Source organism: Schistocerca americana, chromosome 1 (genome assembly GCF_021461395.2).
Source record: "Schistocerca americana isolate TAMUIC-IGC-003095 chromosome 1, iqSchAmer2.1, whole genome shotgun sequence".
Classification (NCBI taxonomy): domain Eukaryota; kingdom Metazoa; phylum Arthropoda; class Insecta; order Orthoptera; family Acrididae; genus Schistocerca; species Schistocerca americana.
Window position 1 is genome coordinate 139,443,223 of NC_060119.1, and position 21,328 is coordinate 139,464,550.

General features: G+C 42.4%; 1 protein-coding gene across 1 annotated transcript in view; it reads right to left on the reverse strand.

The window, feature by feature from the left end:
- LOC124550941 (pre-mRNA-processing factor 39) overlaps positions 1-21,095 on the reverse strand; it is an 82,246-nt gene extending 61,151 nt beyond the window's left edge. Inside the window, exons 1-4 of the mRNA XM_047125752.1 lie at positions 20,840-21,095; positions 20,496-20,635; positions 8,308-8,524; positions 849-1,633 (exon numbers count right to left, since the gene is read on the reverse strand). Coding sequence (XP_046981708.1) covers positions 849-1,633; positions 8,308-8,524; positions 20,496-20,635; positions 20,840-20,879 — 1,182 coding nt within the window. The 5' untranslated portion in view covers positions 20,880-21,095. The remainder of the gene's footprint in view (positions 1-848; positions 1,634-8,307; positions 8,525-20,495; positions 20,636-20,839) is intronic.
- Between the last annotated feature and the right edge of the window lie 233 nt (positions 21,096-21,328).

Consider the following 21,328-nt stretch of genomic DNA (forward strand, 5'->3'; position numbering starts at 1 on the left):
ACTGCTATATTTTAACATATAACTTTGTTAAAATGATGTGTTGCCCTACATCTACCTAAGGGACGAGTGGTGACTCCAACATTTGAAGGTATTTTTATTAGATAAGAAATTTAGGATGGCAGACCGTATGGAAGTTTTTGTCATTGTGTCTACATGGTCAGTGATGGGACACTGTGCATCCTCAGGGAGGGGCAGCAGCTGCAGCTTTACAACATTGTGGAACCTACTGGTCATTCAGTTATTCTGTGCTGTCATGGCTTAGAGATGGGAGTGCAGCATGGAAAAGAGTGTGCTGTGACAATACTGCTGCTGCCAAGTTACAACAGAAAAATCTTATTTGTCGAACAGCTATTCATTCTGTGTTTGTATCTCGAGTTGTCAGTTTTGACATTTCACAATGAGATTATTGTGGTGCTCCACATTAAGTGTGTTAATATGAACAATCATTGTATTTGAGAGTATAAGTCACATTAATTTGAAGTCTCTTTTATTTTCGTCATTGGATATTACACTGTGCGCCTGACTTCCAGCAACTACTGCAAAATTTGGAAAACAAAGAGTTTTCAAGATAGGTGGACATGAAGTAACAATGTGAGCGAATTAATATCCTAAAATTATTGTTCTGTGCAAACTAGGCATCTAAAACCAATGGGAACACTGCACCGACAATGAATAGACAATACCAATTAAAAATAAGTAACTTTTTGTACTCTCCTCCCAGTGATAAGATTTCTGTATCTATACTTGTGCAGTTCACATTGCCACACACAACTTCAAATCCTTAACCTAAAAGATACCTCATAACTAAAATACACTGAATATGTAGACTTTATCTGAATATCACTAACCTCCTTCTCTTCTTTTACTTTTTCTTCTTTGGAATCAGGTTCCAGCTGCTTGTCCACTGCCAAACTAGCAGTAGTGTCTGAAGTTTCTTTAGTTGACTCGTTCTCTTTCTTGAGACTTTGAATCTTATTAGCAATTTCTGCAGGAGTTACCTTTGAATCTGATTCTGATGGGCTGTCGTCTTCAGACTTTATGTGAGCAGGCCTATCTGAAGTGATATCAGGTTTTGAGTCAGTATTGGTTTTTGAATCAAGTGGACCTTGGCTCTCTTCATCACTCGACAAGTTCTCAGTCTTTATCTCTGTGGTGGAACGAGTAGATGACTTTTTCTCAGTTTTTATATCTGAATTGGAACGAGTAGATGACTTCTTTTCGGTCTTTACATCTGAAGTGGAACGAGTAGATGACTTCTTTTCAGTCTTTACATCTGAAGTGGAACGAGTAGATGACTTCTTTGAGGATAGCTGTAAGTTATCCTCAGGTTCTGTAGCGTCTGCCTTCCCATGTTTTGGAAATTCCGACTTTGAAGGTTTTGGAGCGTCCTGCTTTGCAGGCTCTCGGGTATCTGCCTCCAAAAGCACTGGAGCTTCTGCCTTTGCAGGTTCTGGATCTTCTGCCTTTGCAGGTTCTAGAGACTCTGTCTTTACAACTTTAGGCACTTCCACCTTTGCAGTTTTTGGCACTTCCAACTTTGCAGGTTCTGGAGCATCTCCTTTTGCAGGTTCTGGACCATCTGACTTTACAGGTTCTGGAGCATCCATCTTTGGAACAATAGCCTCTTCAGTAGCTGCAACAAAACAGTCTATTGAATGGTCGAGTTCCCAAAACCTGGCTATGATTTACGTGCAACTCTTGTGTGGTTCCACTACTTCAAATAGTTTTATTCATGTATTTATACAGATGGGATTGAAACAATATGATTATTAAACTGTCCAAATCTGCAGCTGAAGAGATGTGCGTAAATAAAGCCACTAACTCGTGTTTCAAAAGCCAACAATATTCCAACAATTTGGAATAAAAGTATGCACATAAATAAAATATATTTAAATTACTGACATGAGTTACATGCTAAATATTTGCAGAATCCTAGTGAGTCATATGAGAGGCTGCTATACATTATCAAACTACCTGAATAGTTGCTGCCTTGAGAAATGTAACTACTGGGGACATAATCAACCCTCCACATTTGGGTACACACATGGGGATAAGGCACAACTAGGTAAATAGTACAAAAATGAAGTTGAATTTTTAAAATGGCTCAAAATGTTCATTTAAAAAATGACACGATTTGTTTTACAGCACAAAGCTAGCTTCTAACTTAAGCTATGCCATATGTGATTTGTGTAAACAGAATTTTGATGAACACTTCACTGCCCCTCCCTCTCCCACTCCACACACACACACACACACACACACACACACACACACACACCTCAACTTTTTAGTTACAGATGAGTCATTCAATGACAAGTGGTCTAGATGTTCCTGCAGGACCATGGATTTTGACAAAATTTTGAATGAACATTCGTACACATTCCCAACAAACACTGGTAAAGTTCAATGATCCTAAATTAAATACTCCCACAGACTGAGTCATTTGTTTGACTCTGCAGTGCAGCTATCGACAGGGCACTCTTGAGTTTTCGGCAACTGACACAAAATCTCCAGCAATATTTTCTTGAAAGAAAACTATGCCATCTTCTACAACTTTTTGCAACATTAACCAGATTTCCAGAGGAATTTTCATATGGAGAATTTAAAGCAAAGTTGTCTAAAATAATAATAATAATGAAGTTCCACTTTTTGTATCTCCAGAAATAATTGTGGGATAAATCAGAAACTTTCTACACAATAACTAGCCAGTAGCAGGTCTTAGGATATAGAATTTCATTCACCTATTGCTTTCCAATAGTTCATAAATGGAAGACAAAGTTCATAATTTTTCTCAAAAATGCCAAAAAGGGATGTTTTTCACCAACTTTTACCCAACTGTCTTCTGCAAACTCTTTTATGCCATTTTTCATTAGAAAGATCAACCATGTAAGAACTAGATCTAGTTTTTCAATGCGAGCATGTAAGGTCCTAAAAACAACTACATGGCGGAGGTGCATTGAAAATGGCACATATTTCCCTGTTACTCAAATCTGACACCTTTTATTACATTCTACAATTGTTTAGTACTATCTGCGGAAGGCAATACCAAAAACCTTGACGCCTATGAAGCAAAATAAAGTGCGAATAACTCGACAAACTTAAAAAGAGAGATGTCTCACGAGTCATTGCGGCATTTCAGTCTGTTGTTCTGCTATAACTAAGAAACAAACTGGTTATAAACTTCACAATTTAGGGCCAAGTTCTCATTCAAAATGGTCGAAAATTCGTTTTTTTAAATTAATTTTCGAAGTGTATATGCGCCTATAATGCCGGGATGAAAAGGTTTTTTAATCTTAGAGTTATAATAGTTTCTACAGCCCTTTGTTTCAAAGAGTGTCACAGCTGCCGTGGGACAATCTCAGCTGGAGAAGCCCAGCTCTGGTAGAAAACGTGTGTCATGACACACAGTCACAAAATGATTTATATTGCAGTATGCATGCAAACATATTCCAGATTGGCTTCTCTCACCAAGAAGCACGAGGGAAATGCTTTCCACGAACAATGTGAGTTACAGGAAAGACTGATATTTCCGACTAAACATAACACAAACACCTTTTTTCCATCATATTTTGGTCAAATTTGGTCTAAACATTTTTTTGCCTGCCATATTGGTTTAGCAGTTTTGAAAATTAACTTCAGATTTCCATTCAGTGACATCAAAAATATATGACAACATGTAGTTTTATGCTAACTGAACTAATAATACATACAAAAGTTTTCCCTAAACTTTAAACAGGCTTTTCTCGAGAAACAATTTTTCAAAACTGTGTGCAGCATAAAATATGAACAGTTCAACCAACTAACTTCTACCTTTGACCCCCGAAAAGTAAACCCTTTCCGTGGGAGCTTATACCTATGATATATGAAATTTGTTAATATTAACTATTTTTTGTAAAGCCATGAAGAGTGAAATGAATCCCCAAAAATCTAACTAAAATTAAAGTTAGCACCATATCATTAAATTTAGTTATTTCATTGTGGTCAGGAATAAGCTTCCATAAATTTAATGCATCGACTGATGGTATTCATTTTTGATTTCAGACATCTCCTGATAGGCTACACTGCACGCAGTGTGTGCACCTCAAAACTCTCAAGCCCTGGATCAAACCCAGATTATGGACACCATTCCTTTATTGAAAAATCTAGAATAAATTTTAAAGTTTGACCAACCATAATCCTAAAACAAATCCTTTGTACGTTTTCACTGTCCCCATGAAAAATAAAAATAAGAAATCCAAACTTTGCCTATTTTTTGTTAGGCTAGAACCTGGCCTTAAGTGTGCAATCTACATCTACATCTACATTTATACTCCGCAAGCCACCCAACGGTGTGTGGCGGAGGGCACTTTACGTGCCACTGTCATTACCTCCCTTTTCTGTTCCAGTCGCGTATGGTTCGTGGGAAGAACGACTGTCTGAACGCCTCCGTGCGCACTCGAATCTCTCTAATTTTACATTCGTGATCTCCTCGGGAGGTATAAGTAGGGGGAAGCAATATATTCGATACCTCATCCAGAAACGCACCCTCTCGAAACCTGGCGAGCAAGCTACACCGCGATGCAGAGCGCCTCTCATGCAGAGTCTGCCACTTGAGTTTGCTAAACACCTCCGTAACGCTATCACGGTTGCCAAATAACCCTGTGACGAAACACGCCGCTCTTCTTTGGATCTTCTCTATCTCCTCCATCAACCCAACCTGGTACAGATCCCACACTGATGAGCAATACTCAAGTATAGGTGGAACGAGTGTTTTGTAAGCCACCTCCTTTGTTGATGGACTACATTTTCTAAGGACTCTCCCAATGAATCTCAACCTGGCACCCGCCTTACCAGCAGCTTATTTTATATGATCATTCCACTTCAAATCGTTCCGCACGCATACTCTCAGATATTTTACAGAAGTAACTGCTACCAGTGTTTGTTCCGCTATCATATAATCATACAATAAAGGATCCTTCTTTCTATGTATTCGCAACACATTACATTTGTCTATGTTAAGGGTCAGTTGCCACTCCCTGCACCAAGTGCCTACCCGCTGCAGATCTTCCTGCATTTCGCTGCAATTTTCTAATGCTGCAACTTCTCTGTATACTAAAGCATCATCCGCGAAAAGCCGCATGGAACTTCCGACACTATCTACTAGGTCATTTATATATATTGTGAAAAGCAATGGTCCCATAACACTCCCCTGTGGCACGCCAGAGGTTACTTTAACGTCTGTAGACGTCTCTCCATTGATAACAACATGCTGTGTTCTGTTTGCTAAAAACTCTTCAATCCAGCCACACAGCTGGTCTGATATTCCGTAGGCTCTTACTTTGTTTATCAGGCGACAGTGCGGAACTGTATCGAATGCCATCCGGAAGTCAAGGAAAATAGCATCTACCTGGGAGCCTGTATCTAATATTTTCTGGGTCTCATGAACAAATAAAGCGAGTTGTGTCTTACACGATCGCTGTTTCCGGAATCCATGTTGATTCCTACAGAGTACATTCTGGGTTTCCAAAAATGACATGATACTCGAGCAAAAAACATGTTCTAAAATTCTACAACAGATCGACGTCAGAGATATAGGTCTATAGTTTTGCGCATCTGCTCGACAACCCTTCTTGAAGACTGGGACTACCTGTGCTCTTTTCCAATCATTTGGAACCTTCCGTTCCTCTAGAGACTTGCGGTACACGGCTGTTAGAAGGGGGCAAGTTCTTTCGCGTACTCTGTGTAAAATCGAATTTGTGTCCCGTCAGGTCCAGTGGACTTTCCTCTGTTGAGTGATTCCAGTTGCTTTTCTATTCCTTGGACACTTATTTCGATGTCAGCCATTTTTTCGTTTGTGCGAGGATTTAGAGAAGGAACTGCAGTGCGGTCTTCCTCTGTGAAACAGCTTTGGAAAAAGGTGTTTAGTATTTCAGCTTTACACGGGTTATCCTCTGTTTCAATGCCACATCCCGGAGTGTCTGGATATGCTGTTTCGAGCCACTTACTGATTTAACATAAGACCAGAACTTCCTAGGATTTTCTGTCAAGTCGGTACATAGAATTTTACTTTCAAATTCACTGAACGCTTCACGCATAGCCCTCCTTACCCTAACTTTGACATCGTTTAGCTTCTGTTTGTCTGAGAGGTTTTGGCTGCGTTTAAACTTGGAGTGAAGCTCTCTTTGCTTTCGCAGTAGTTTCCTAATTTTGTTGTTGAACCACAGTGGGTTTTTCCCGTCCCTCACAGTTTTACTCGGCACGTACCTGTCTAAAGCGCATTTTACGATTGCCTTGAACTTTTTCCATAAACACTCAACATTGTCAGTGTCAGAACAAATTTTCATTTTGATCTGTTGGGTAGTCTGAAATCTGCCTTCTATTACTCTTGCTAAACAGATAAACCTTCCTCCCTTTTTTATATTCCTATTAACTTCCATATTCAGGGATGCTGCAATGGCCTTATGATCACTGATTCCCTGTTCTGCACTTACAGAGTCGAAAAGTTCGGGTCTGTTTGTTATCAGTAGGTCCAAGATGTTATCTCCACGAGTCGGTTCTCTGTTTAATTGCTCAAGGTAATTTTCGGATAGTGCACTCAGTATAATGTCACTCGATGCTCTGTCCCTACCACCCGTCCTAAACGTCCGAGTGTCCCAGTCTATATCTGGTAAATTGAAATCTCCACCTAAGACTATAACATGCGGAGAAAATTTATGTGAAATGTATTTCAAATTTTCTCTCAGTTGTTCTGCCACTAATGCTGCTGAGTCGGGAGGTCGGTAAAAGGAGCCAATTATTAACCTAGCTCGGTTGTTGAGTGTAACCTCCACCCATAATAATTCACAGGAACTATCCACTTCTACTTCACTACAGGATAAACTACTACTAACGGCGACAAACACGCCACCACCGATTGCATGCAATCCATCCTTTCTAAACACTGTCCGTGCCTTTGTAAAAATTTCGGCAGAATTTCTCTCTGGCTGCAGCAAGCTTTCTGTACCTGTAACGATTTCAGCTTCGGTGCTTTCTATCAGCACTTGAAGTTCCGGTACTTTACCAATGCACCTTTGACAGTTTACAATTACAATACCAATTGCTGCTTGGTCCCCGCATGTCCTGACTTTGCCCCGCACCCTTTGAGGCTGTCGCCCTTTCTGTACTTGCCCGAGGCCATCTAACCTAAAAAACCGGCCGACTTTGCTTCAGCCTATCCACATGAAAATTGCTCAGAAATTTTATTCTTTTGTTTAAGAGAGCACAAAAAGTTGTAAAGATGTCCTAGTCTTCTTTCTTGCAAGAAAATATTGCCAGAGATATGACTGAAAACTGCCAAAAACTCACAGGTGCACTGTTGATAGGTGCACTGTGCGTCAAACAAATGACTGTACCTCTGCAAGTATGAAACTAGGAAAAGTAAAACTTTACCAAAGTTCATTGGAGACATGTGCCAATGTTCACATGAAAATTTCAGGCAAATCTGTGATGGTTATGAGGGAACTTTTTCCGAAATTAGACCGCTTTGCATGGAATGGCCCAGATATAGTTGGCAGAAAGTGAAAAACTTGTAGAAAGTAGAAAATAAACCAGTAGTTTTCAGTTTATGATCTAACAATGTTTGCAGAAACATATGAATAATTAATAAAATAGACGAGGACGGTGGACTTCTATTCCACTGTATATTACAACTTCTAAACTATGCCCATGTATAAACATAATTACTTTGGACAGTTATAGTACAGCAAGAATTTAAAAAAAGACAAATGTTAATTTATTGGTGAGAATAACGTTAAAACAGTTTTACATCCGTGTAGGGTTAAGAAAAATACCCTCTTGTAAGTGAGAAGAGGTGAAGCATAATTCAGCTTATTTACAAACGAGCAGGAAACTGCTTCCCAATACATCAGTCAGCAAGTAAGACTTTCTCGACTTATTAATGTACAGCTCACCGTGCGTGGAATAAATAAGGCCAAGGATAAAATTTGCCCACCTGACAATATGTAAAAAGCATTCTTTTCTGAACTGGACCCTCTTTTGATCACTGCAGTCAGTCTAACTTCCCCCCCCCCCCCTAACTCAACCAATCATGCAACATGATTTTGCGTACGTTTCTATGGGAAAGCCTTACTGTTATTGCTGCTCTGAAGATAACTGTTTTCATCTGCAGACATTTAGGCTTTGCAGTCAAACGCTGACAACAGTGGTGTCAGATGACGGGGATCGCCTTTCTGTCTGTTACTACATAATTTCAACAGCACAGGATGAAATACTTAGTTACTGATGTGAAACGGCATAGTACTTAAAAATAAAGTTTGCGCATGCACCTACCATTCTTTCCTGAAGAGGGAAAAATTTCATGTTGGGAACACTCATCATCAGGTTCTTGCAATTCTGTGCATATTTCTTCAACAATACAGTTGCCATCAGCATCATTGAAGACAACTCCATTTTCTTCTACAATGCTTTCTTCAACAACAGCTTCTGGCACTTCTGTCACAATGGCAGGAGCAATTTCATCCTCATCTCCAATCTTCTCCTCTGTCTCCTGTTATAAAAATAAGGTTTTTTTTTTAATCTCTCTCTCTCTCTCTCTCTCTCTCTCTCTCTCTCTCTCTCTCTCTCTCTCTCTCTCTCTCTCACACACACACACACACACACACACACACTATACAAAGCAGTCCAGTCAACAACAGAATATTAGGGGAAACATTTTGTGTTGTCTTACAATTTTTGTAGAGTGGTAGGGGAGGCCCATGAACAGGATACTAAAAATTCCAACAAGTTGGGTGTGAACACTGGGGTGCTGGGGTGTTTAAAAGTCACTTTACATTCTTCTGAAATAACTTGAACACTGCCGACTCCAGCATAAATGTTTCCCAGAACAAAATTAAACTACAATAAATTTCCTACAAAAGAAAGAAACCTTTACATAAGGCCTTATTCATTTTTTGCTCTAACAGTTTCCAAGTTGCAGCAGATGAAAAAATTGGAAAATTATTAAAAATACTGCCTTAATGGTAAAAATTAATGTTTACTATTAAATAAAGTGGGTTCAGGACAAACATTAAAAGTGTAAATGAAATCTAAGTGCAGTTGAGCCTTATTAAGCGATAAATTGTGTTTTTGTGGTTGCACCAGGGAGGGGGAGGGGGTAGAGGTGGACAGTAGAAGCGCAAGGGAAGGCACGTCGTCACCACACAGGTCGTGTAGTTCCCTCCATCAAAGATCTACGAACTGAACAGGGGGTAGGCAATTCTCCACAATCTACTCCCACTGCACACAAAATGCAACTACATGGTAATTTACAAAGTTACATTGGTCCTCCACAACACACCTTATGAATCAATGGGGGGACACTACATGAACATGGCGGGTGGGGGGGGAGGGAGGTGTTTATTTTCCACAAACTGTATTCACACTGCATGGAACACACACGAGTAACTAATACCACAAATGCAAGAAAAATATGAACAGAATCTACATATATCTCTACACATTGTTAGAGGGTAAACTGACTCAGTCATTCTGTACTGCAGATGTAGCATTCTTCCAGAAAGGCTACCTTCCCCACCAGGACTACTGCTCGCTTTTCACAATACTGAGATTGTACCTCACCAATAGTTCCTATCCAGGTGAGTAGACAAAAACTGAGCTCACCTACATAGAGTGGAGTTATTTTCAGTTTATTACATGTGTATTTATTTGCAGTTGTTACGTGAGCTATTGTTTAAGAAGTTCAACAGGTGGAGCTCTCCACAGTTTACCATTTCGAGGGGCTTGTCCCACAAAGGGCCTGTCCTAACGTAAACATGCTGTTAATATGTATTAGACAATGTTGATTTCACTGTCTCTACTAACACTGGCAAAAATACTTTTTACAATATGACGCACATCAAATGCATTACCCCAGCCTCAGTATATATGGAAAGGCCCAGAGGCTTGAAATTGTCTCCTCTGCAACAGAAGTAATTCAGCTATGAGTTATGGAACTTCTTCAGATATTTCAAAGCAAGCTGAGCAATACATTACAGCAGATTACTATTCTAGACTAACATGATAGATACCATTCCATCAGACATATTACACCCACCTTGGAAGATTTACTATATACAGGTATTAAGTGGCTTCATTAAAAGTCAAGTGACGTAGCATGAATGGTTGGGAGACCCCGAAGAGCACGTTCATCTGTCTAATTGGAAACATTTTCCTTGTCCTTCGCACCTGAAGGCACCTTTTCTTCACGAAGTAAAGAGCTGTGTGTATAAGTGCATTTGTTATGTATAGATGACTAATTGTGTGTGTGTGTGTGTGTGTGTGTGTGTGTGTGTGTGTGTGTGTGTTTTTCAGGAAACACTGGCACAAAGACTGGTGATAAGGTACTTTACACCACCAACTCCTCTTATCCATTCTGGTGTAATAAGGACAAGAAAAATTGTGAACAGCGTGCCGCGTACCCATACAGCCACCAATAGAAGTACTAGCCACATCCAACACTGCTGAACTTCGGTGATCTAACAGGAACCAGTGTTTGTTTGCTTTGTTTTAGGGCACAAAAATAACTACACTTATATGCGCGTAAGTCTGAATTGTAGACCACAAAAAAGTTAAAAACAATTATATGTTAAGCCCAAGCAAAGGAAGGAAAGACAGCTAAAAACAGGGACTTGGAGAAGATAGGTAGGTAGGCAGGTTTGTTTAGAGGTGGGAGAAGGGACCGAACTACAAGGTCATCGGTCCCTTGTTTATAATAAAACAATGCCACAAGTGTGAGAATAAAAACAGACGAAACATATAACACAAAACGGAAAGAAAGGAAAAGCCACAAGACTGAAGGAAAGGCAACGAACACTAAAAGGAACAAAAGAGGACAAGAAAACAAAGAGACACTAGAAACAGAAGAGAGTAAAACATGAAAGCAGATTACAGTTGCTGACCAACCATGAGAATAAAAAGGGAAAGCTAGCCACTCTGCAATACATTAAAACCTCCACCCAAAAAGCACTAGGACGGAGGACAAAGAGGGACAAAGGACATGCGCTAAAACCTAGATAGAAGTATACAACCCACTCTCCAAGATAAAACATAAAACTAAAGCTGCTGAGCAGGCATTGTTGCCCAACGCCGAAGGCAGGGTGTTGAGAAACTTAAAAAGTCTGGCACAGGGCACCTAAAAGTGGGCAGTCCAGCAAGAGGTGGACGACTGTCATTTGGGAGCCACAGCGACACTGAGGTGGGTCTTCGCGACAGAGTACGTAACCATGCGTTAGCCGCGTATGGCCAATGTGGAGCCGGCAGAGAAAAACTGATTCCCTGCGAGAGACCTGCATGGAAGGCGTCTACACATTCATAGTCTCCTTAATGACACGCAGTTTGTTGTGCATGCTGTTATGCCATTCCGTCTCCCAAAGCCAGAAAACCCCGTGGAGTAAGACGGGACGCAGGTCAGCTTCGGAGATGCCTATCTCCAGAAGCTGTTTCCTCGTTGCCTGGTTGGCCAGCCTGTCGGCAAGTTCATTGCCGGGGATTCCGACGTGTCTTGAGGTCCACACAAAAACCACGGAACGGCGGGACTGTTCCAGGCCATAGATGGACTTCTGAATGGACGCTACCACAGGGTGGCGAGGGTAGCACTGGTTGATAGCTTGTAGACTGCTCAATGAATCAGTACACAGGAGAAATGACTCACCAGGGCATGAGCGGAGGTGCTCAAGAGCATGAGATATGGGCGCCAGCTCTGCAGTGAAAACACTGCAGCTAGCTGGCAAGGAGTGCTGCTCAATATGTCCACCATGAACACATGTGAAGCCTACATGACCATCAGCCATTGAGCCGTCTGTGTAAACCACTTCAGAGCCCCGGAACATGCCAAGAATTGAGAAGAAGTGACAGCTGAGAGTGGCGGGGTTAACGGAGTACTTAGGGCCATGCAAAAGGTCCAGACGAAGCTGCAGCCGAGGCATACACCATGGAGGCGTACACCATGGAGGCATACATGAACAGACCGCAAGTAGAGGTGGTAAGGGGAAGGACTCCAGTTCGGAGAGAAGGGACCGCACACAAACCGCAATCGTTAGCCCCGATATGGGCCACCGATGTGGGAGGTCGACTGCCGCGGGTGGGAAAAGGTGAGACTGTAATTCAGATGCTCAGGGGAACTATGGATGTGTGCTGCGTAACTGGCAAGCAGTTGCACACGTCTGATCTGCAGCGGAGGGACACCAGCCTCCACTAGTACGCTGGTCGCCGGACTCTTCCTAGAAGCTCCTGTCACTAATCGAACCCCACAGTGTTGCACAGGGTCGAGTAAATGCAATGCAATGAACCACACTTCCATAGTCAATTCAGGATTGCAGAAGGGCTTTGTAGAGCTGCAACACCGTAGAGTGATCTGCACCCCAATTGGTGTTGCTCAGGCAACAGAGGGCATTCAGGTGCTGCCAGCACTTCTGCTTAAGCTGACGAAGATGAGGGAGCTAAGTCTCATCGAGTGTCGAAATCCAGTCCTAGGAATTGATATGTTTCCACTACAGTGAATGGATTGTCATTAAGGTAAAGTGCGGGTTCCGGATGAACGGTGCGACTCCGACAGATGTGCATGACACATGACTTTGCGGCAGAAAACTGGGAACCGTAGGCTACAGCCCATGACTGCGCCTTGTGGATGGCTTCCTGGAGACGCCACACAGCAACAACAGTACTGGAGCAGCAGTACAAAATGCAGAAGTCGTCTGCATACAGAGAAAGTGAGACTGAGGGCCCGACAACTGCTGCTGGACTGTTAATGGCCACTAAAAATAGAGACACACTCAATACAGAGCCCAGCGGGACTCCATTCTCCAGGATATGGATAGAAATATGGGAGTAACCAACTTGGATACGGGAAGTACGGAGAGACAGGAAGTTTTGGATAAAAATCGGGAGTGGTCCCCGGAGACCTCACTCATACAATGTGGCAAGGATATGATGGCACCAAGTCGTGTCGTATGCTTTATATAAGTCAAAAAAGATGGCAATCAGGTGTTGCCGCCTGGAAAAGGCAGTTTGGATGGCAAACTTGACAGACACAAGATTATCAGTGATAGAGCAACCCTGGCGGAAGCTGCCCTGACATGGAGCCAGCAAGCCACGTGACTCCAGGACCCGACCCAACCCAACCACCGACATACCATACATTCCACCAGCTTACAAAGAACGTTGGTGAGGCTGATAGTTATCCACATCAAGCGGGTTTTAACTGGGTTTGAGTACCGGAATGACAGTGCTTGCCCGCCACTACAATGGAAAGACGCCATCGCACCAGATCTGGTTGAAGATGACAAGAAGATGTCGCTTGTAGTCAGATGAGAGATGTTTAATTATCTGGCTAGGGATGCCATCAGGCCCAGATGCTGTGCCGGGGCAATGTGCAAGAAGCACTGAGGAGCTCCCACTCTGTAAATGGGGCATTTATAGGATTCAATGCAGCATGTAGTGAATGAGAGGACTTTCCCTTCCAGCTGCCGTTTGGGAGTGTGAAAGGTTGGGGGGTAATTCTCCGACGTAGAGGCTCGAGCTCAGTGCTCGGCAATCACGTTTGCGTTGGTACATAACTCGCCATTTATAGTAACACCAGAGACAGCTGTTGGAGCCTGGTACCTGAAAAGACATTTGATCTTTGCCCAGACTTAGGAAGGCAACGTGTGACACCCAGCACGGAGCTGTTTAAAGGCGATGACGTGCTCCAGGGAAGGGTGCCACTTATGCTGCTGTAGAGCTCGCCGACACTCCTTAATTGCTTCAGCAACCACCGAGGGACTGCCCTACGCCTCGGGCACCCTAAAGAGCGAGGGATCGCGTTTTCTGCTGCAGAAACAATTGTGCTAGTCACCCTCTCAACCATCACATCAATGTTACCGTGTGGGGGAGATTCCGTGGTGACAGCAGATGTGAAAGTTCCCCAGTCTGCCTTGTTCAAAGACCATTGGGCAGGCGTCCGTGAGCCTGATGCGGGGGCAGTGACAGGAAGATGCGGAACAGGTCACTACCACAGAGGTCATCATGTGCTCTCCAGTGTATAGATGGGAGAGGTCCTGGGCTGCTAATTGATAATCAATGACCGAGTAACTACCATGAGCTAAACTGAAATGTGTGGCAGCCGCAGTATTTTATTTAAGAGGCAGAGGTCGAATTGCGACAGTAAAGTTTCGACATCTCTGCTTCAGCCAGAAAGTATGGTACTACCCCCCAAGGGGTTATGGGCATTAAAATCTCCCCAGGAGATTAGGGAGTTAATCAGTGCAGCTAATACATTCAGGGGTACTGCACCATCTGGAGGAAGATATACATTGCAGACAGTTATTTCCTGCATCGTCGTCATTCTGACAGCCACAGCTTCAAGAGGGGTTTGAAGGGGTACATATTCACTACAGACCGAGTTTAGGACATAAACACAAACTCCACCTGACACTATTATAGTCACTACGGTTCCTGCAATATCCCTTATAGCTGCGGAGGACAGGGGTCCACACTGCTGGAAACCAGATTTCCTGGAGGGCAATGCAGATAGCAGGTGTAAAGCTTAACAGTTGCTGTAGCTCAGCCATGCGGTGAAAAAAAAACGCCGCTATCCCACTGGAGGATGACACTGTGAGACTGGGAAGGCATGGAACATTCAATGAGGCAGTTTACGCCTCAGAGTCACCTGCTGCCACCAATTTATTGCCCGAGCAGTCTATATCCATCCTGTCTGAGGGGTCTGGCGAGATCTAGGTCCTCAGCAGACACCAAAATCTCCATCCCATACTCAGCCGCAGAGCTTATAGGTAAAGGTGGTGTGGGTGCCACCGCAATTTCCTTGGTCTTGGGAGTTTTCTTTTTGGATTTCTCTCGCTGATCCTTGGGTTTCCCTGGCTGGGAGGACTTCACTGGCTCAGTCTCCACGACTGAGGACGAGTGTGAAGCCCTATGACCAGCTGTTTTTTGGGCTCTTCAGCCACTGGCAGGTGTCTTCTTTCCCACTAGAAGAAACCTGGGAAGGGAGTGACCCAAGAGACCCCTTCCTAGCAAGAGAAGCCAAAGAAGACTTACGCTTCTCCGGCTTAGAAGTGGGGATGGACTTCCCTGATGGTTGGGGGGGGGGGGGGGGGGGGTGTTGCCACCGAAGTGGGTGGTGCAGGAGCAACAGGGAGGGAAATGCCCCCCACGATAAAGGGGGGAAGGGGTAGTCTTCCGGCTCTGAAAGGTGACCTGTGTTGGCGGAGCTGATGGTACCAGAACTGTCGTAGCAGCGGTGTAAGACGATGTCACATGCATAGGATGCAGGCGTTCAAATTTCTCTTAGCCTCAGTGTAGGTCAGTCTGCCCAGGGTCTTGTACTCTGGTGGTGGTTGTTGGGATGTTTAAGGGGGAATAAACTCTTGTACTCTGATTTTCCTTTCTTTCTGGAGAATCCTGCAGTCAGGCGAGCAAGGCAAATGGTGCTCTCCGCAGTTGACACAGATGGGAGGTGGGGCACATGGAGTATTGGGATGTGATGGGCATCCGCAATCTCGGTATGTGACACTAAGTACAGCGGGAAGACATATGGCCGAACTCCCAGCACTTAAAGCACCACATCAGGGGAGGAATATAGGGCTTTACATCACACCGGTAGACCATCACCTTGACCTTCTCAGGCAATGTATCAGCCTCAAAGGCCAAGACGAAGGCACCGGTGGCAACCTGATTATCCTTTGGACCATGGTGGACACACCGGACAAAATGTACACCTCACCGCTCTAAATTGGCGCGCAGCTCATCGTCGGACTGCAAAAGAAGGTTCCTGCGGATTGTCTAGCCAGGTCTGCAGTAAATTTCTCTGAAGGGGTTATGCTGATCTCATTTACTGGATCTGCATTGTCTTTGTTGCAACATTTGTCAACGTGGCTGCACATACAAGAGGCTGTTGGGCATTATAAATTTCCTTTGTATTGTTATACACTGAAGCATCAAAGAAAATGGTATATGCATGCATATTCAGGTACCGAGATACGTAAACAGGCAGAATTCAGCACTGTGGGTGGCAACACCTACATAAGACAAAAGTGTCTGGCACAGCTGTTAGATTGGTTACTTCTGCCACAATGGCAGGTTATCGAGATTTAAGCGAGTTTGAATGTGGTGTTATGGTCAATGCACGAGCAATGGAACTCATCTCTGAGGTAGCAATTACATGGGGATTTTCCTGTAGGACTATTTCACAAGTGTACCGTGAATACCACGAATCCGCTAAAACATCAAATCTCCAACTTTGCTGCAGCCAGAAAAATATCCTGCAAGAAGCGAACCAGCAACGATTGAAGACAATCATTCAACATGACAGTGTGACGCTTCCACAAATTGCAGCAGATTCCAATGGTGGACCTTCAACAAGAGTCAGCGTGCACTCTTTCAACGAAAGATCAGCGATATGGGCTTTCGGAGCCGAAGGCCCACCCGTGTACCCTTGATGACTACACGACACAAAACTTGACGCCTCGCTTGAGCCCATTAACACAGACATTGGACTGTTGATGACAGGAAACGCGGATGGACGCATATGGATATAGATAAAACCTCAGGAATCCATGGACCCTGCATGTCAGCAGTGGACTTTTCAAGCTGGGGGAGGCTATGTAATAATGTGGGGCAAGTGCAATTGGAGTGATATGGGACCCCAGATACGTCCAGATGCGACTGACAGGTGACACACACGTAAGCATCCTGTCTGATCACCTGCAGCCGTTCATGCCCATTGTGCATTCTGACAGATTTGGGCAATTCCAGCAGGATGATGCGACACCCGAGAGAGTGGCTCCAGGAACTCTCTTCTGAGTTTAAACACTTCCGATGGCCACCAAACTCCCCTGACATGAACATTATCGAGCTTATCTGGGATGCCTTGCAATGTGCTGTACTGAAGAGTTCTCCACCCCACTGTACTCTCATGGATTTACGGGCAGCCCTGCAGGATTCATTATGTCAATTCCCTCCAGCACTACTTCAGACATTAATCGAGTTCATGCCATGTCGTGTTGCGACGTTTCTGCATGCTCGCAGGGGCCCTAGACGATATTAGGCAGGTTTTCAGTTTCTTTGGCTCTTCAGTGTATTATACAATACTGCACAGCACTCCTCAAAAGCAGTCATTACCAAGCACCCAAAAATTTCAATATAGGCTCCCTTGCCCCACCCAACTCTGTATTAAAGTACTTCCAAAATCATAAATAATATAAAAAATCCAGAGCATACACAGGGTATGTACGTGGAAAAGAAAACAAAAATCTTCCCACATTTCCCGGTTAAAATGCACTATACAACTGGTGAAAGTACCTTCTTTTCTACGTTAAGTGACAATATACTTTCCCTCAGAGCTGCATCACTTTGAATGGTGAATGTCTTATACACTGACATAGAACTTACCGGCACTTTAGCAAATGAAACCCATTGGCTGGGGAGTGCGGAAAAATTTTTTTTTTGGAAAGAGCCTTGATGCACCTCAACATTTACAGTGCATATTACAGCACATATACAGGGCATATGATACATGATGTAGTCAGCCAACAGTAACATCACTTAAGTACTGCAAATGCACAAATAGAAAAAATTAACGGTTTAAATTAATATCTCTGCAGTATAGTTAGAAGAAATGTTAAGCTTTGACTAACTATCAGTCCCCACCCCAAGGCTGTGGTTAGGCAGGTCCCCAAGAGCACAGATAAAATTGCACCAGCTAAATGTTTCTGATAAACACTATTATAAATTCCACAGCTGTGCACCGCAAATTATGTGGGCTACCTGGATGAATGCCTGTTCTGTTTAGTACATCGACTTTTCCATAGAAAAGCCAATTACATACGAAACTGCTCAAGAATTCACTTCACACTTTTGAAGGATTATTTTGCTTTCTGCCATCATTATTTGCTATTCTGTAATCTATGAAATAACTACAACAAATATGAAAAATGACCTTGGAGCTTTTATCTTTTGTAGTGTGTTTTATCCTACAAGATATCTAACACAAACATGCCAGTAACATTTGAAATGAACGGCTGGGCTTCTGGGCCTAAAGCTTTTCTAGGTGGGTAGTCCTCAAAGTTTTGAATCAGAGTCTAACACCCTGTGATTTAATTTTTTTTAGCACATTCTCATTCCTCTCGAATAAAAGGAAATTTACTTTGAAAGTAACACTTCTCAGACCATCACTCGAGACATTTTCCCAAGACCTGTTAGAAATGTAAACAGTTGTAACTTCACACTCACTGAAATGAGGCCTGGCATTGAAAGCAGTTTGCTGTTATGAAGTACTACATAGTCTGACAATTTGCCCTCAGCAGGCACTTCAGCACACACTGTGGTTTCAATTGAAAATGGCACATTTTCTTTGCGACTAAAGCTTTATTTGGGTATTATTCTCATGTTCATGTTTTACTGCTGCAGTAGCTGGGTAAAATAAAATTCTTTGTTAGAGCATCAGTGCTTACTAGCCAAAATTACCTAAATTTAACTGAAATCTAAAACAATGAAAAATTTCAGGCTTTTCCCGTATTTTCTGGGTATATATATCTGGTAAAAAATATTACTCACAGTAATACAATAACACACAATATGAATCTTCAAGATCTCTTATATCTCAAGTACTGCTTGTTTAACATATAGTACTGTGTTACATATATGAATATAAATTATGATGGGAGGAGACACCTCTTCAGTTTGAGTACGCCATAGAGTAAAGATTGAAATATGTATTCTGTATGTCCTATTATACTACAGCCCACAAGAACCAACTAATCTCCTTCTTGCAAAACCCATTTCAACAAATTTCAGTGACCTGTACCACTTACTAAGACATGTACACGCGAAGTATCATGATGAATTCACATTTAATGTAGGTGGAAATACGGAAGCGTCCGATCCCGCCTGTCTGCTTTGACCCATGACGTCACAAATACGGCAGAAACAAAAACAAACACACACACTTTCCACAAGAAGCCCAATGACACTAACGGGACAAGCACGGGAAATGGGGTGTTTTGGGTGGGGGGCAAACGGAATATAAACAAATTTAGATGCCTTGCGTAGCTACAACGTGTAAGTGAAGACAGCCATGCATGAATACCCACCCACCTCCCCAGGGGTCGTAACCCCTGCAACCCATAGAAGATAAAGATGCTTCAGTAGGTGATTAGTGTTTTTTGTCTTTAAAAAAAAAAAAAAAAAATCTCTCAGGATAGAACGACCAGATCAGAAAGATAAATATAATAAACTAAAGCAGAAATTAGAGAAAACATAATTAAAATAAGTAATAAGTGGTTTAAAAAAAAAAAAAAAAAAAAAAAAAAAAAAACCCTCACAAGATAGAACGAACAGATCAGAAAAGTAAATAAAATAAGATAAAACAGAACTGGAGACAGCCACACTCAAACCAAACTCCTCACCGTCATGACGTCACACACACGACAACACCCTTACGTCACGGGTCAAAGCCGACGCGTGGGATCGGATGCTTCTGTCGACCCAATGTAGGTTTATCATTTCAGATTTCTCTCTCTACAGATACATATAAATTAAATGTCTCTCACAATAAGCCTACCACAGACTTCTGCAATATCAACATATGTAAGAACAGCAACTGTACAACACCATGCTTCTACATGTTGCACAATATTAGACACTGCATAGACCAGTAGAAATTAAGTAGTGGACCATCATCGATTTTTTAAAAAATTAAGTAGTGGACTATCCTTTAATTTTTTGTAGTTTATATGCATATTATGCACCAGAGTAATTTGAGACTCATCCATTTTCCCACACAGCTCCTGCATTTACTCGTTTTAAGATGGAAAGCATATTAAACATGACAAGCAGTGTGTAATTAAGGCAACACTACTGGTCATATACTTTATGGAAGGTCAGCCAAGTTTATGCCACCCTAGAATATTTACACTCATTGCCAACACTAGCTACACAACAGTTCTGTGCACAATAACAATAAGTAACCAATGTAAATAAAGGGTTGCTGCATGTGCAGTGTTGTGTGTAGTGTTTGCTAGCATTTTGTTTATAAATATGAGTTTAGAGGCTATAGCTGGTTACTGTAGTGATTAGCCATCAGCTCCCTTGTCAGTTCTGCAATGCATCAAACCTTACACGTTTGTCTCTTTTACAAGCCATGAGCTGGCTGCTCTAGGACATGGAGGCAGGACTTGTCCCAGTAGCCAGTGTACTACGAGCCAATCACAAGCTTCCACTATCAGCTTCCTCCACTCAAGGGCTAAAAACTGTACGGTCGGCATGCGTTATTCTATTTGGTAGCCACATTCATTTGCTTTGGCAACTCAACCAAATTATCTTTAAACCTAACTTAACCTGGGGCAACACTATAGCTGAAACTGCCACCATGAACAACACACTATCATACAGGTTTGCAATCTTCATCTACAACTTGGTTAACATGTCTGCACAAATTTTGTAAGTTCATTTATATATTTCTGACAAAAAAGTGAAGACTGCAATCTTACCTCCACGGCATCATCATCAGAATCTGCATGGGCAGCTGCCTTTCTGGATCGGGTTGACCTAGTCCCAGAACTAGACTTCATCTTCTTAGTACGAGTCTTTTTGGAAGATGGTGTTTTTGATGCCCGTGTTCCACGTGCAGCTACCACACAACAAAATGTCACAATGACAATTGTGTAGAGAAAATAGTTAACAACATGAACGAATTCACCGAAAATTACGTAACAGCACAGAAAATATAGAATCCTTGCATTAAAGTCGTGATGATAATGATTGCTAGTTGACAAACATTAGGCAAAGACGACTCTGCTGTACTTTAAACAGTATACGCAATTTCTTCTCTTACCTGCATCGGTTGCCACCGTACCCTCCTCGTCTGACGCCATCTTCCTCTAAGTAAACAGACAATGTATTACAGTGCTATGTCCGCTTATTTTTTTCCGCTATCAATGCAACGTTAGTAATAAAACGTCCAGCACTTAGTTACACGAAAAACTTCCCAAGCTTTGCGACCTAATAAGATTTTAATAACAACGAATCACAACTCTATAGCCAACGGCGGAAAATCTTAGCTCATGAGGTACAGTTCAAAGATTCTATAAAACACAGTCATTTACGAAAGAAGTGTAACTAATAAAACTGCGTGTTAAATAAGCTAAAGACTGTGTCACAGTATATATTTTATTACGAGATACTTTCCAAAATCATTACCACAACAATGTATTATGCGAAGCCGTGTAAAAATTAATAGTAAAGACAGTTTTCCAAAAATTCGTTTTGGGGAAATGTTCGAAAATAGGGTAAATATCGAACGTGTAAAGATTTATGTCCTTTT